At 43.9% G+C, this 16,753-nt stretch overlaps 1 protein-coding gene across 2 annotated transcripts in view; it reads right to left on the reverse strand.

Annotated features, from left to right (window-relative positions):
• The window catches only part of LOC105499152 (polypeptide N-acetylgalactosaminyltransferase 2), a 224,600-nt gene that overhangs the window by 32,227 nt on the left and 175,620 nt on the right, over positions 1 to 16,753 (reverse strand). For both annotated transcript variants that reach the window (XM_011771621.3, XM_011771622.3), the window contains exons 4-8: positions 11,258 to 11,356; positions 10,952 to 11,019; positions 10,643 to 10,708; positions 3,621 to 3,742; positions 901 to 988 (exon numbers count right to left, since the gene is read on the reverse strand). In XM_011771621.3, coding sequence (XP_011769923.1) covers positions 901 to 988; positions 3,621 to 3,742; positions 10,643 to 10,708; positions 10,952 to 11,019; positions 11,258 to 11,356 — 443 coding nt within the window. The remainder of the gene's footprint in view (positions 1 to 900; positions 989 to 3,620; positions 3,743 to 10,642; positions 10,709 to 10,951; positions 11,020 to 11,257; positions 11,357 to 16,753) is intronic.

The raw sequence follows: 16,753 nt of genomic DNA on the forward strand, positions 1-16,753 counted from the left end.
TGCCTAGGCTGGTCTTGAACTCCTAGGCTCAAGCAATCCTCCCACCTTAGCCTCCCCAAAGTGCTGGGATTATAGGCGTGAGCCACTGCACCTGGCCAAGGCCCTATTTTATAGTTTTACTGTCTTCTTTTTTGATGTTAGACCATCAGTTGACCCTCTGCTCAGTGTCTATCTAGAATAGTTCATCTTCACACAGATGAAAGCTCTTTGAGGTCTCTGATAATTTTTAAGAGGGTAAAGAGACAAAGTGCTCTTGGGGCTCCAGGGCAGGTGCCGTGAGGACATACAGGAAACTGGTGTGGTCATTCCAACGAAAGGGGACCGGGATGAAGCAGGCACAGGTGTTGGGCTGGGAAAGAGGGGTAAAATAAACCATGATATATGCAAGGGGCTGTATCAGCAGAACAGGGTCACACGTGGGCCTGGTGAGGGAGAGGGGGCTGAGGATGCCACAGGTGTCCATCTGAGCAACCAGCAAGAGACCAGCCTGTCAGAGAAATAGCCAGGGTGAGCAGAGAAAGCAAAGACAGGCTCCAGCCCCTTGCACCCCACAAAGCCTCAGCTCCGTGAAGTTTCTCACCCCAGACTCCTGCAAGGAGGGCTTCATCATCTCTGATCAAAAAGGATGCCATATCTGTTCATGGAACCACGTGGCTCGCAAAAGCGACAGAAGGTCAAGGAAGAGGAGAAAGGGAAACCCAGGAAGCTCTTTAAGGGAGCAAGCCTATTTTTTTCTCTTTATGAAGTCCTACTTGTTAAGCACACAGGGGTTTTTTACTCAGAACACACACTACGGCGTGAACACTGTTGTCACTGTCACTCCTGACAATGAGAGGGAGTGGTGATCAGATGCTGGCGTAGACGGGATGAGCCAGGAGGGGCACCATGACAGACACCTACCGCCCTTCAAGTCAGCAGATGCCCCCACATACTGAAAGTTGTCCATATTAATGACATCGATGATGGGTGACACAACCCGAGTCCTGTCCTAAAATACAAACAAAGAGAGGAGTAGTTATCAAAATCCAGCGAAACAAAAAACCCGCCCAACCATAGAAGGCATTAGGGTTAGGCAGGCACAGGGCAAACCCGACTGGCCCTTACTACCTATTACCCTAGGCCCGCAAGAACCCAGCCTCCCCACCCAGACCCAGAAGGTCTTGCTCTTGGCCATCCGCAGATGTGCTGTGGCCCGCTGGGAGGCAGGGAGGGAGGTCAGGAGTGGGTGTGTAGCAGGAGTCACTTGAGGAGTGGAGACACCCATGGTTATGGGACAGGTAGCCATCAGTTCACCCAGCTAAAGGTGAAAACGGTGTTGCTGTGTCCCAAGGGTCATTTTCTGTTTGCCCAAATACCATTAGTGATTTGTGAGCTGCAGTAAACCTGAGGAATGGAATCACTGCTAAAATGCCCATACATCAAAATTAGGAATATATTTCTATGTGGGAGTGTGTGTGCGAGAGGTGGTAAGTACCGATATTATCACAGCAGAAGGTTAACCAAATCAACTAGAGATTTCCAGATTCTAAGTTTGCCTTATCTGTAATTCTATCTTTTTTTTTTTTTTTGAGACAGAGTTTCACTCTTGTTGCCCAGGCTGGAGTGCAACGGCGTGATCTTGACTCACTGCAACCTCCACCTCCTGGGTTCAAGTGATTCTCCTGCCTCAGCTTCCCGAGTAGCTGGGATTACAGATATGTGCCACCATGTTCGGTTAATTTTTGTATTTTTAGTAGAGACGGGGCTTCTCCATGTTGGTCAGGCTCTTCTTGAACTCCTGACCTCAGGTGATCCACCCGCCTCGGCCTCCCAAAGTGCTGGGATTACAGGTGTGAGCCACCGCACCCAGCCCCTGTGATTCTACATTTAAAAAAAAAAAAAAAATCCCCCTAGACTGAGCCATTTCTTTATGCCACATTGTCATCATTCTGGTAAGAGTTTGTGAACATAAGGCCTTTTAACGTCTCTAATCTCTTTAAGTTCAAATGACAGATGCTGGTGAGAGACCCTGGACTGTGCCCCATGCTGACAGTTAACCAAAGAGCAAGTGCTTTCCTTGAGCCACTTAGAGAACCCTTATTGGCCAGAAGAAAGATTTCGAAATACAACTTAGTAACATAACCAGCAGAGCTAAAAACATACATCAGAGGAACAGGTGAAGGATCATGCTAATTAGGAACACGCGAACACTGCAAAGCTCCGTAATGCCCAGGTGCAAATTTACAGGGAAAAGTAACCTGTGTGGTGCATTGAGGGCAGAGAAGAACACAACTTTCCTTGCCCGGCTCAGTCTGGTTCTAGGTGTAGGAGTTAAAGAATATAATCTACCTTACATTTTGTGTCATCAGGCTAGATTTAGTGAAAGTTAATAGGCTTGGCACTTTCTCTCCTTCATTTAGGAGCGGGTGTTCAAAGCAGTTCTGACAATCTGACCACAGAGCTGAGTGGCCTTCACAAACCCAAACACTGCCATGGCAGTTTTGGAGTTTTGGTTTTGACTGTGCTTCCCTGATAGCCTGGCGGAGCATAGCTAGAGAGAGCAAGAAGTTGTGGGGTTGGGGTGGGTGGGGATCTCAGGGCGGGTTCTTGTTGGATATAGCTGTGTGCATATGTATTAAGAGAGGGGCTCAGATAGGGATTTAATGGAACTGGCTTTGCAATCCTGGCTCTGTCACCTGTATGATCTTGCATACGTTATTAAAGTTCCCCGAACCCCAGCCTGTTTACCTGTCAAACGGAGATAACAAGTGCATCAAAGGTAACATATAAAAAAGGTCTATCATGTAGCCCCAACTTGATAAAGGGTAGTGAATACGATTTTCATAATTCCTAGTAGCTTGTGGTTACTTAGTATTCCATGACTCAAAGCCCATCAGCTACCCTTGCTATGCTTAGGCAGAACTACTTGTTCATTTTCTATTTCCTTTCATTAAGTTTGCTTTATCGCCCCCAAGGAAGTGCTTTCTTGGTAGGAAGGAAAGAAAAGTCAATAAAACAAGCAGAAGACAAGAGAAATGACAAAAGGCCAAATGTAATATTAGCAGGGATGTTTCTAGAAAGCAGAAGGTGCAGAGGAGTAGCCGCGGATCACCCTCTGACAACCCCACTGGTCCCTGTATGCTTCCTAGCTGCCCCACTCTCCCACAGGAGCCTGGAAGCCTGCTGGGCTAATCTGCCCTACTCACTAAGAGCAGAGAGGTGGCCCCAGGAACAGCTTCCCCAGCACCCCCCACTCTTCGAGCTGCAAGAGACGGCACCTACTAGATGCCGGGCAATGTTCTAAGCACTCTGCGAAGCTGTAGGCGGGAAAGGAAACTGCTCCCGTGAAAAGGGCTGCCTTCAACTAATCAGGCTCTCACCAGCCTCTGCTGATCCTCACCTCCTACCTGTCAACGGATGGTTCCTCCTACTGATGGATTCCTACAGCCAGTAAAACAGTCTTTCTACAATGCCCCAAAGGCATTTTCTTTCTGTAAAGGAAAACTGCAGATGGCGAGCTGAGCCCCTGCCAGCCCTGACGCCCCACTCCCCGCGTTACACCTCCCGTGGGCCATGCTCTCCTCTGTCCCCTCTACCAACCACCCACCACCTGACCCTCCTCCCCGCCCCTGTCATCTCACCTCGGCCACCCTCTCCAGGAGGGGCTCCAGCCAGTGTTCATTACACTCGCAGTGACTGTCCAAGAAGGTCAGGACCTTGGCTTGGGCAGCATCAGCCCCCCGAACCCGTGAGCGCATCAGGCCTGTAGAGGCGATGTGGAAAGCACGTCAGGAGAGAGAAGCCACGGGGCCAGCACGCTCCCGCGCCGACCGGCGACGCCTCCCTGCCCGCAGCTCTGCAGCCTGCTTTCTGGGCACGGAGGTTACTGTAAACTTGCTGGATGAGATCAGAACTGTCCCCGGTCACCAAGACAGATGACTGTCAGAACTTTTAATTTTAATAGTTATATTGGATGACTGAGAGGACAACGTTCCTAGAACTACTGTCTCCTGAGAAAGGCCTTTACATTACTGAAGTCTCCTTTATCAAGTAACCAAAACGTAGAACTTTTAAAACTACATTCCTCTGACACAGCAACAGTTCTCTAACTAACCGGGCTAAGGAAGGTGCCACCCAGAGACTTCCAGTGCTAATGGTGGTGATTTTAGTGGTGATAATATTTGTAACAGTGTTGTGACTATCTCTGTCTTCTAAGACTTATCAGGAGCCAAATAATGCAAGTTGCAAAGTCCTGCTGTCTGCCTTTTACACAAAATTAGTTATACTATTGGTCAAATCTATAATTTATATACTTGTGATCTGTTAATAATGTGCATGTTCATTATGACACAAAATATAAATAGTGTATTTCAAAAATTAGCTGTGGGTGGTGGCCTGTGCCTGTGGTTCTAGCTACTTGGGAGGCTGAGGTGGGAGGATCACTGGAGCCTGGGAAGTGAGCCATGACTGGGCCACCGCACTCCAGCCTGGGTGACAGAGTGAGTCCCTGTCTCAAAATAAATAAAAAATACAATTAAATAATAGTTTATTTATCCCTGGATGTTGTGGTCATAAATGACTTTTGCTATATATGCTGGGCTTTCTATGTGAAGACGATGCAACTATTCATAATCTGTGAGGACAAGGCTGCTAAGTACTTTTTTCCACAGTCAAAATGGGTTTTCAGTGATTCCTATGTGGCTGCATGCTAGAACAAGGAAAAAGACCAAAGATTTCAAGTTGTGATCACTGCAAAACAACTTCTACTGGGCAAACCTTTGCTCTGAAAACAATTATAAACTCTGAGCAAAATGTAAAAAGCAGCAATTTGAAGGCCAGAAGCAGAGAGAAACTAGACAGGATCCAACCCCTTAAAAAAAGAAAATCACACTGAGCGAGCTCCCTGTTTACACGGCGTTTTCCGCGAGGATGCTCTCCAATCCACTGCAATGCAGCCTTTATCGGCTTGAGTTGTCAGAGGATAGAGTTCAGAGCTTCTGGTATCTGGAAACTGAAGGAGGAGATCCTGGAAAGGAGGTAGGCCCCAAATCTGGCAATAACCTCCTGTTAAATCTTTGGCTGACTCCTGAACCACGCAGGAACAAGCCAACATGAAAAGCAACAGTCAGAAGGCAGAAAAAACTAAGTTTTAGCTGTATCCACTGCAGAGAAAATGAAGTTTGGAATTTGAGTCCTGCCAAGTATGACATGCTTGGTAAAGACCTCAGTTCTTCTACAGGAACTTCAGAAAGACCACACATAGGAATATAAACTATGTATCATGAATAAGGGACTCATAAAAACAGACTCATGGCTGGGCGTGGTGGCTCACGTCTGTAATCCCAGCACTTTGAGAGGCTGAGGCGGGTGGATCACCTGAGGTCAGGAGTTCAAGACCGGCCTAGCTAACATGGTGAAACCTGTTTCTATTAAAAACACAAAAAATCAGCCAGGTGTGGTAGCGCACGCCTATAATCCCAGCTACTCGGGAGGCTGAGGCAGCAGAATTGCTTGAACCCAGGAGGCAGACGTTGCAGTGAGCCGAGATTGCGCCACTGCACTCTAGCCTGAGCAACAAGAGAGAAACGTTGTCTCAAACAAACAACAACAAAAAAAAACAAGAAAAAAAACCCATACTCATCCTAGCAAAGTTAGCAAAGTACAAAAAAAGCCTACAGAAGTTCAGCATCATCATCTGGTAATTTAACTGCCCAGTATAACAAAGATGAATACTCTTTAGAGAAAGATAACATAATCCAGTGTGTCTACAACATCTCATCCACAATGTCCATTGTAAAATTAAAAAATCACTACACATGAGAAGAAATAGGAAAATGGGGACGACACCAAAGAGAAAAAAAGCCATCAGAAGTTCACCCTGAGATGACCCAGGTGTTGGAATTAGCAGGGGAGAATTTAAAAGCAGCTATTATAAATATGTTTAATAACTCAAAGGCAACAATTGTAATGAGTGAATGGGTGGGGAATCTGAGCAAAGAAATAAAAACTATAAAAAAGAATCAAATGGGTATTCCAGAACTTAAAAATGAAATTATCTGAAATGAAAAATCTACTGACTGGTCTTAATATCAAAATGGAGATGGCAGAATGACTAGTGGACTTGAAGATGGAACAACAGAAATAGATCCATCTGGTGGACAGAGAAAAAAATTAAGGGGGAAAAAGTCTAGTGTTCTTTTTTTTTTTTTTTTTTGAGACGGAGTCTCGCTCTGTCGCCCAGGCTGGAGTGCAGTGGCCGCATCTCAGCTCACTGCAAGCTCCGCCTCCCGGGTCTATGCCATTCTCCTGCCTCAGCCTCCCGAGTAGCTGGGACTACAGGCGCCCGCCACCTCGCCCGGCTAATTTTTTCTATTTTTTAGTAGAGACGGGGTTTCACCGTATTTAGCCAGGCTGGTCTCGATCTCCTGACCTTGTGATCCGCCCATCTCGGCCTCCCAAAGTGCTGGGATTACAGGCTTGAGCCACCGCGCCCGGCCAAAAGTCTAGTGTTCTATGGGACAATTATCAAGTGGTATAACATATGTGCAACTGAAGTTCAAGAATGAGTCAGAAAAAAATACATGAAGAAATAAAAGGCCAGCCATTTCCCAAACTTGGTGGAAAACATCATCTTACATATTCAATTTACATCAGCAAACTTGAAGCAGGATAAATATAAAGAAAACTAAATCTAGGCACATCATAATCAAATTGCTTTTAAAAAAACTATAGATATAGAGACAACCCGAAAAGCAGCCAGAGGAAATGACCCACAACATACAAGGGAACAGCAGTATGAATTTTTTGAGACAGAGTCTCACCCTGTCACTCAAGCTGGAGTGCAGTGGCACGATCTCGGCTCACTGTAACCTCCACCTCCCAGGTTCAAGCGATTCTTCTGCCTCAGTCTCCCGAGTAGCTGGGACTACAGGCACATGCCACCATGCCTGGCTAACTTTTGTAGTTTTAGTAAAGACAGGTTTCACCATGTTGGCCAGGATGGTCTCAAACTCCTGACCTCGTGATCTGCCCCTCGGCCTCCCAAAGTGCTGGGATTACAGACATGAGCCACCGTGCCCCGCCTGGAGTGAAATCTTTAAAGGGCTGAAAGAAAAATTGTCAACTCAGATTCTACTCTGAGAAAATAGCCTCCAATAACAAAGGAGAAAATAATTCTTCAGATAAAACCTGAGATTGTGTTGCCTATGAGAAAAAATTCTAAAGAAAATTATTTGGGCTAAATAAAAACTCTATGGAAAGAGATACTACAAATGGAAAATATGAGGATAAGCTTAACACACCCACATATTCTTCTCCTTATTTAATAGATACTGACTATTTGAAGTAAAAATGTAACACTGTATTGTGGGGTTTAAGACCAATGTAGAAGTAAAACGTGATAACGATAGTACATAGTACATAGGAAAGGAAATGGAAATAGTCAAAATGGATATTGACTCTTAAGCAGATTGTCGTAAGTTAAAACTGTATGTTGTAATTCTCAGAGCAACCGTGCATACATGAAAAGTATTGCTGAAAAGCTATAAGAATAATTCAAATGGAATACCAAAAAAATCAGTGAATCCAAAAGAAGGCAAGGAAGTAGGAACACAGTTACAAAAAGCAAAATGCACATGATACAAATAGAGAACAAACAGCCAAAGAGCAGACCCAAACCCAATCATAGCAATGATTACACCACATGTAAATGAACTACCCTTAATCTGGGTGGCTGCAATCTAATCAGCGCCAGCACAGCCAGAATGAAAGCAGACAGAAGAACTCAGACAGAGACTGGACTGGCTTGGTCTCCCGGCCCACATCTTTCTTCCATGCTGGATGCTTCCTGCCCTTGAACATTGGACTCCAAGTTCTTTAGCTTTGGGACTACTGGACATTTGACCACAGACTGAAGGCTGCACTGTCAGTTTCCCCACTTTTGAGGTTTCGGACTCGCACTGGCTTCCTTGCTCCTCAGCTGCAGATGGCCTATTGTGGGACTTCACCTCATGACTGTGTGAATTAATATTCCTAAATAAACTCTCATTTATATATACATCTATCCTATTAGTTCTGTCCTTTTGGGGAATCCTGACTAATACAAAAGCCAAACATTGGTTCTTTTAAAAGATAAACAGTCGATGAACAGCAGACAGATGAAAAAAATAAGAAGATATAAATTGCCAAAATCAATAAAATAGTAACACTACTCCGACAAACAGTAAAAAAAGAGACAATATCATAAGCAACTTTGTGTCAATAAATATAAAAACGCTGGTGAAATACAAAATTTCTTGAAGGACAATCACCAAAACAGACACAAAAAGAAACAGCAGATCTGAATAGGTCTATATCCATTAAAAAGACTGAATTAGTTACTGAAAATCTTTCCGTAAAGAAAAGTCCTGGTCCAGATTGGTTAATTTTATTAAACATTTAAAAAAGAAATAATTAAAATATTATACAAACTCTTTTCGAAAATAAAATAGAAGGGCACACTTTCCATCTTGTTTTAGAAGGCCAGTAAACTGTAATGCCAAAACTGGAAAAATACGTTTTAAGAAAATTACAGACCAATGTTTCCCATGAACACAGGTATAAAAATCCGTAACAAAAATACATTAAAAGGATACTGTATCATGACCAACTGTGGCTTATACTAGGAATGCAAAGCTGGTTTAACATCTGAAAATCAACCAATGTATTTCACCATATTAACAGATTAAAAAAGAAATACCACTTGATTATCTCCACAAATGCAGAGAAAAAGGTTTAACTCATTATTAACATGGTTTTTCTCCTACTATTGTCATTAAATAGCTGCAAGACCTTGAGAAAGCCACCTCGCCTCTTTAGGCTTTAGTATTTCCATCTGTAAAATGAAAGTACTAGGCTCTCAACTTCCACTGTACATCGGCATCATTTTAGCAGCTTTTAAAAATGCAGCTGCCCACGTCCCACCCACAGAAATCCAGAAATTTCTATTTAATTGTGAATGAGGGCAAGACATGGTCCTAAATTCCCTAGGTGCTTCTAATAAATTGCTAGGTTAAGAATCAATGCACAATAAAATTCACAGAATATTGATCCGAAGACTGCTCTTTCACTACCATAATATTTTAGGCAATTAATTTACTTTGTCATCTAGCAGCATCACTACAAGCACTTTGTGTGTATGCTTAAATAGATGGGCTCTTATACACACACACAGGTACATATATACATGAGTGTGTGTGCAAGTGTGCACTTATTTTCTCATTCAATTGTTACAGACTTCAGCTGTTCCATATAGGCTTCCTATAATCTGGCTTCTCGCAGCCCACCTTTCTCATGCCTTCTCCAACATATCAATATGGGTTCAACCCAAATGAACATTCTAGTGGAAAGGTAATACTGAGAAGCATTGTTCTGATTTCTCAGCAGTTTAAAGACAAAGACACTATTAGACAAGGCTAGTAAGTGATTTACAGTGCCAACATTATCTCTCTTTCCTCCTTCCCCACTTCTCCTCCTCTTTTTTTTTTTTTTTTTTTTTAAAGCCTGTGCCAGGTGATGGGGTGGGATGGCAGATACTTTGGGTTTAAATTCATAAAGTTATTTTGAAGATTGTTTAGGGGGCAGTAAATTGTCCCCTTTTTGGTTTATTCCAGGCTTGGTGGACTGATGTGAGTCTGGCAAACAGAGCTTGTTTAGAAGGCAAGGCTGATCCCACTGTTTATGTATCCTGAATGTCTAGGTTGATAACGCTAGTTGGTTAAAATATGATGCTGTTCTAACAGGCTTAATCACCGTGTTGGCCAGTAAGATTCTTGGTAAGAAAAACTTTACTCCTTGACTCCAGCTGGAGTGTATATATAACGAGAAGAAAGAGTTTTGCACTGATCAAGGAATACAATCACCACTCCTGGATCAACAGTCAGACTTAAATAGCAAATGTGGCATGGGCTCCAAAGCTCTGAGATTTTCCTATTCTGAAAGATTTCTCCCGACCATAGAGGAGCCTAACAATTCAGTCATCAGGGTATCTAACAGTACTGACACACTGGAAGTTAATTACATTGTGACTGGAGCTTCCTTCCCAGACACTCCAAAGTACTACTTTCCTCCTTTACAGCCTCTCTTCTAACTGCCAATAAAATAGTCTTCATGAGCTCAGCTCCAGCACAGATAAGACTGACAGAAGGTTCCAAGGCTGGCATTTGCAAAATCGCATAAGCATATAATTGCAGTACTCTCTCCCCATTTTGGATAGTTCACCTTCAGCAGGCTGTCAAACTTGAATCCCGGTTATTTTATCAGATGCCTGGAGCATGGAGTCACTCAACTTCTTTTTGCTAAATCTTTGTTTTTCTTCTCAACTTTTGTACTCAAGGGACTGATAAAACCTCCTAGGTTGTGAAAGAAAGAAGCCAATTTTCTAAATACGTAAATAAAAATGTAATTTGATCTTGCTCTAATATACAAATAATTTCAATTAGTCAAGCCTTTAATGTCCTTCCTGTGTTTGCTGGGAGAAGTCTCCCAAGTGGCTCTGGTAGAGGGAGACAGAAAAAAAGCTAGACAATTAATTGCTCTTTGAGCTAAAGCACTTCTTTATGTTATTACTGGGCTCAGGAAAAGTCAGAATTCAACTGTTTTGGTACTCAGTTAAGAAGAATCTTACCTTCTCGTCGATCATTTCTAAGAACTCGCACTTTCTCAATTTTCCCCAAGAGAGCCCCGTCCTCAGCTAGGAAAAGAAAAGAAGCACAGCATTTTGAATCTGGAGTTCATAAAGGGCTTTGCATTCAACCACAGCATTCTCAATCATCTGAGGGCCGATTATCTCCTTGGGCATCACAGAGGCACCTCTTCTTTCCGTGGATCTGATTTCTGGCTTGTTCACACCTCATCAGCACCCCCGCTACACTACAGGAAGACTGGTGCCCAGAGAAGAGCCAGACACAGGGATGAAATCAGTGTCAGTACTCACGATCATTGCTGTAGTCATCCACCAAGATGATTTCTTTTATGAGATGGGGTGGGCTTTTCTTAAGCACACTAAGAAAAGACAAGAAGATAAAGTTTATAAGGTCTTTTACGGGTATAAACTTTTAGCCTGGGGTAGGAAATTCTCATATCTTGGTCCTAACCCTTGGTTGGAGGAGCTACCCATCGCACCCTATGTGGAGTAGTCAGGAGACCCTGTCTGCAGCCCCCACTGACAGCCCTGGCCTGACTGTGCCTGGGACACAGCTAATGTCTTAACACCCCTGACAGGTGCATCTCCTGGCCTCACCTGACCACAGTCCTCAGCAGGGCCGACCTGGCTTCATTGTGAAACGTGATCACCACGCTGGTGGCCGGCAGATCCACCCGCCACTGCTTCCGCTGACACCTGTAGGAAGAGAAAGATGGTCCCCTGAACTACAACCCCCAGAGCAGCCACAGCTTGTTTAGCCCTTGAGAGAACAAGCAGACCGATCAACTGGGATGGACACGCTATGATTAACTTGTTATCTGCAGAAGTTCCTGGCCTGTTCTGAGATGAACTGCCAATGGGACATAAGGAAACAGAAAAACACAACCGGAGTTACGTTCTGAGAGATGAACGATTCCGGCAAAAAGTAACATATTGAGAACATCTTTCTAACACGTTAAAAAAAAGTGTTTTAAAACAGTGAAATCCCATTTCTACTCTCAAGCAGATACACCTCTAGAGATGCGCTTTTCACAAATTGCAGTCGTAATTTCTGAGGGGCAGAACCAACTGTGTGCCACTGCTCTTTTCTTGTTTTCTATATTGCCTACAACAAGCATGTGGTACTCCAGTGATATCTGGAACTTGACTCTCACTATGAACAGTGGACCCACTGGAGGTTTTCCCTTCCCAGGACAGCAGGGATGCATGTCCCTTGTCCTGGAAGGCCATCCCCAAATACCCTAGAGGGCAGTGGTGAAGTGAAGATGGGGAGATGGAGTGAGGGTACAGTCAGTGGGACCCTGAGCCTGCCTGAGCTCTCCTTTTCCTGTAAATGGTAGGGAGGAACCCTGGGATCACCTCTGCACAGAAGCTGATTCGGAGGCCAGATCTACAAAGCAGGGGCAGATTTCAACATGGCACCTCTCAAATTTGAGCTCTACAGACAGACACAAGACTAGAAGAACAGTAAGTAGCTTTTTTTTTTTTTTTTTTGAGGCAGGGTCCAACTCTGTCACCCATCCTAGAGTGCAGTGGCATGTTCATAGCTCCCTGTAGCCTTGAACTCCTGGACTCAAGTGATGCTCCTATGTCAGCCTCCCAAGTAGCTGGGATTACAGGTGTGCCATCACATCCAGCTAGTTTTTTGATTTTTTGTAGAGCTGGAGGTCTCACTCTGTTGCCCAGGCTGGTCTCGAACTCCTGGCTTCAAGCAATCCTCCCATCTCAGCTTTCTAAAGTGCTAGGATTACCGGCATGAGCCACGGTGCTCAGCCAGAATAGCTATTTTAAAAAATAGCTGATAGGTGTAGGTGGAAGATACTAAAGTATCATACACTAGAAATAAGCAGTTGAGGTCTACCAGGCTCAGCAGAATCCATCAGGAGGAACCCTTCAAGGCAGGGTCTACAGACTTGAAGAGCAACCTAGTACAGAGCAATGTTCCCAGAGAATCTTGAGAGAAAAACACACCTGGGCAGAACTGACAGCCCGCGAGGACTTCTGGAAACACTTAATTTCTGGTTTGACTGCATTCAGAGTTACTAAATTGTAATATTACTGATACCAGCTTGGAAAAGAGGCTTTGGCTTCAGAAAACCAGTTCTTAAATGGTGATGTTGATGCCCTGTGGTCATGAGGATGAACAGTCTTGCCTGTGAGGTGGCAAGAGGGGCCTGTTCGTCTGTCCCATGCTGAGGTTCCCTCCCTGCTGGCATTTATTATTTGCACAATGTTCCTGCAACTCTAGCAGTTAAACACACTGCCACCGGAATTGAAGCAGCACAAAATCTTTGTTGAGGCTCAGAAAATGATACCCCAAATTACATTGCTTTGGCATGCTGAGTGCTTTGAATCAAGTAGATTCAGAGACCTCAGAAATGAGCCTCAGAACCAAAGTCTCTCTCTCATCTTCTCCTCCCCACCCCCTCCGACTTCCCTTGTCTCAAGTTCTCTTATCTGCCTGAGGGAAGTTCATCAGAAGACTTGCAGTTGTCTTGGACCCCCTCTCTGGAATCTACATTAACCAGAGATTAACTCATATAGCAGAAGAAACTAAAAGCCCACACCAAGATCCCACTCCTGGAGACACTTTTCACTTATTCTTTCAATTATTCTTCTGAAGGCTGTCACCTGATTTACCTGCATGATAAAATAACCTCTGTTCTCAGTGGAGTTCTGCCCCTCACCTTCCCATAATTTGTCGCCACCTCCCCGACACCCTGGAGGAAATTTGTTCCAGGCTATTGTCTGCATTTCCATACTAATCATCTCCCCTAAACATCATTTACTCTTCTAAAATTGCCTACATCCCTCACTTGCCTCTCCCCTATGAAGAGAGTATTTAAGCTTCAACCATCTGGCCCTTCTTTTGGAGTCTCATATTTTGTGTGGCTCCTGTGCACATTTGCACATTAATAACAAATTTATTAATCTATTGTCAGTTTATTTCAGCTGACATAAAGATTCAAACCTTCACAGGGGGAGGCACACAATCCCTTCACTCTTATGCCTTCCATGGGACCAACACATTTTTTAAAATTATGTAGGTTTTTTTTTTTTTTTTTTTTTTGAAATGGAGTCTTGCTCCTGTCATCCAGGCTGGAATGCAGTGGCATGATCTCGGCTCACTGCAACCTCCACCTACTGGGTTCAACCAATTCTCCTGCCTCAGCCTCCCGAGTAGCTGGGGCTATAGGCGCCTGCTACCATGCCTCGCTAATTTTTGTATTTTTAGTAGAGACGGGGTTTCTCCATGTTGATCAGGCTGGTCTTGAACTCCTGACCTCATGATCTGCCCGCCTCGGCTTCCCAAAGGGTTGAGATTACAGGCATGAGCCACCATGCCTGGCCCTAATATAATCCCACTGTAGCTCTTAATATTGTTTACCACAACCATGAATTATCTGCTCCCAAAATTAGAGATAATATGTATCTAAGATGGGAAATCAGTGGACAAAGGAGATAGATTAAAAATATACACATATTTGGAACTCAGCCATCGCTAAAAACATTTAAGGAGTTAAGAACTGAAGTGGATGGTCTAGCAGCTGCCAAACATTGACCAGCAATTCCACAGGAATGGCCGCAGCTTCAGAGAAAGTGTTCAACAGACACTCGTTTTCCCTCGTGACTACTTCAGAAAAGCGAATTTTGAAAAGAAACATGAAAAGCAGTGCAATTAAAAAGTAATTAGGTCGGAATCACAAAATGAGCTTCTTTTGTTTATTATAGTTACTATTTTAATTAACCATGAGGAATTGCACAATATACTAGTTGTTTGGGGGGAAACTCTTCACTGTTGTTTGGGGGAAAAATACAGTCAGGAATTAATATCGAACCTCATTAGAGCTCCTGACAGCTAAGTCTTTCCTGACAAGTAGACTGATAGGCTGGTTTTTCTTTTTTCCAGTTTTAAGAATTAGCAGATTGTTAGATTAAGGAAGTGACAATCTGCAAGACTTAAACTGTAAACAAATTAAACCAAAGAATGTCATTCCCAAGAACCCAATCTGTAATGCTAATGAAATAAGGACTCCGTGCTAGGAGGCAGCTATCCTCTGCAATTAGGTCCCACTTAACACAGCGGGAACTGCTGAGCCGAGCAGACCTAGGTTGAATGACTTACTCAACATGGGCTTATGCAGCCATAGGAGAATTTAAAAAGAGACATAAGGCAGCATTTTTTCATGCTAAATCGTAGTAAACGGAACCGATCCAATCACGTCCTATTCTCTCATTTTCCTTTTCTCTGCAGGAAGCCTCATCTTCCAGGAGGGTTTGGAAGTCTCACGGGGCTCTGGAAACGTTTTTTAGAACACGCATAGCTGCTGCCTTCATATCATTTTATTAAAATTCATCTACATATTCATAAGGTATCCATTTTTGCTAGGAACTGGCATTCGGGAAACTTAAGAGGGATCCCATTTTTAAGGCAAAGAGAGATAAAAAGTAAAAACTAAGAAATATTTTACATCCCAGAGTTAGAGCGAGTGTGTGTATGTATATGAATTTAGATAATAAATCCTCACATTGAGCCAAGAAGGTGGGGTCGGCTTGAAGAATGTCTTTAAAAAGAAAGAGAATAAATTTTGTATTTAAAGAGCCATATCCCTGCCAACCAGTCTTCACTACTCCAGAGCCAGTGAAAGAACACCCAATATAGTAACTCAACAGGGGAGCCGGCTGCCAGGGGCATGTTCATACTTGAGCTTTCTCTGGGAATTGAGTAGAAACGGTAGTTTATTTGAAGTCAGAGGCAGGAAGAGTGTGCAGTAAGGTTTGTTCTACCAGACAACACAGGCTAGAAGCAGTGACTCTGAGAAGAGTGGGCGGGGTTTCAGGCTGACTTTGTGGGCTCAAGTTCACTTGAGTGTCCAAGGCTCTGGTGCTAATGTGATCATTCTGCAAACTTCCTGCTCAGTAAAATGGAGGCTTTAAAAACTGGACATATAAAGATTTAAGAATCCTTTATTTAGCTTTAAATTTCTCTGACATTAGATGGCTTTCAGTACCTGAACTCTTGGTTAGCTGGAAATGGAAAAAACTGGTGAATCTAAACAACCATATTGTTTAGCGAGTCTCTCAGGGTGGAAGAATGAATCTGTCTTTGCGGTAGATGTTATACCTGGGCTTGATCAAGATATCGATGAAATAACCAAATGCAAGCTCTTTGGACTGGGAAGCTCCAGCTTCTGTCCAGTATCACAGAAGGCTGTTTCACAGTGTGGGGAGGAATAAAGAAACAGGTTTCCTACTCTACCTGGGGAAGGCCATGCCCCACCCTCACCCCAGGTGACCTCGTGTTTTTGCAAAGGGCCCTTGGTAACCTTGGTTACTGTGTGATGTGTGACAACTAACATCACTCCTCATCTGTGAAAATGGCCCTTACAATCTTGCCTGATTATTGGGAACACCAAATAAAAACGTGTGAAAAAGGACTCTGAAAACTGTCAAGGTCACTTTAATGAATGGAGGGTCATAATTCACATTTGGCAGCTGTGTGTCAATGGTGACTGGGAGGTCAGAGTGGAGCTTTCTCTAGTAACTTGGAGAGGCAGCCGACGAGACAGGCTCTGAGACACCTTTCAAGTCCACAGGCAGCAGCGGCTCTGAGTAGAGAATACACTGTCAGTTAAAGGGTGAAGGGTTCCTAGGCCTGCAAGAATGTCCGGAGCTGCACGCCCCGGCCATAGCGAATAATAATTAAGGATTAAACGCCTGAGCTATATTCATTTCCACCCCACACCTTCTCTCTAGATTTACCTTCTTCCCTGTATTAATACCGCCATTAAAAGATGGCGCTCTTCCTGCTTCTTCTTCATTCTTTTTTCCCGCGCCCGCGAAAAGACTGCCTGACTGCACAGGCGCAACATGACGTCCGACCGGAGAAACCGAGGCTTATCTGGCCACGCCTTCCGTTTTTAGGTCATTTCCGCCTTAGCCCAACCCCTTCCCCTCCAAATGTATATAAGGCATTGCATTACCGCCATTAAACGAGACTTGATCAGAGCACTGTCTTGTCTCCATTTCTCGTGTCTCTTGTTCCCCAAATTCCCACTCCCTCCTCCAGGGCCTACACTGACTATCCCGCGG

This window comes from Macaca nemestrina, chromosome 1 (assembly GCF_043159975.1).
Source record: "Macaca nemestrina isolate mMacNem1 chromosome 1, mMacNem.hap1, whole genome shotgun sequence".
Classification (NCBI taxonomy): domain Eukaryota; kingdom Metazoa; phylum Chordata; class Mammalia; order Primates; family Cercopithecidae; genus Macaca; species Macaca nemestrina.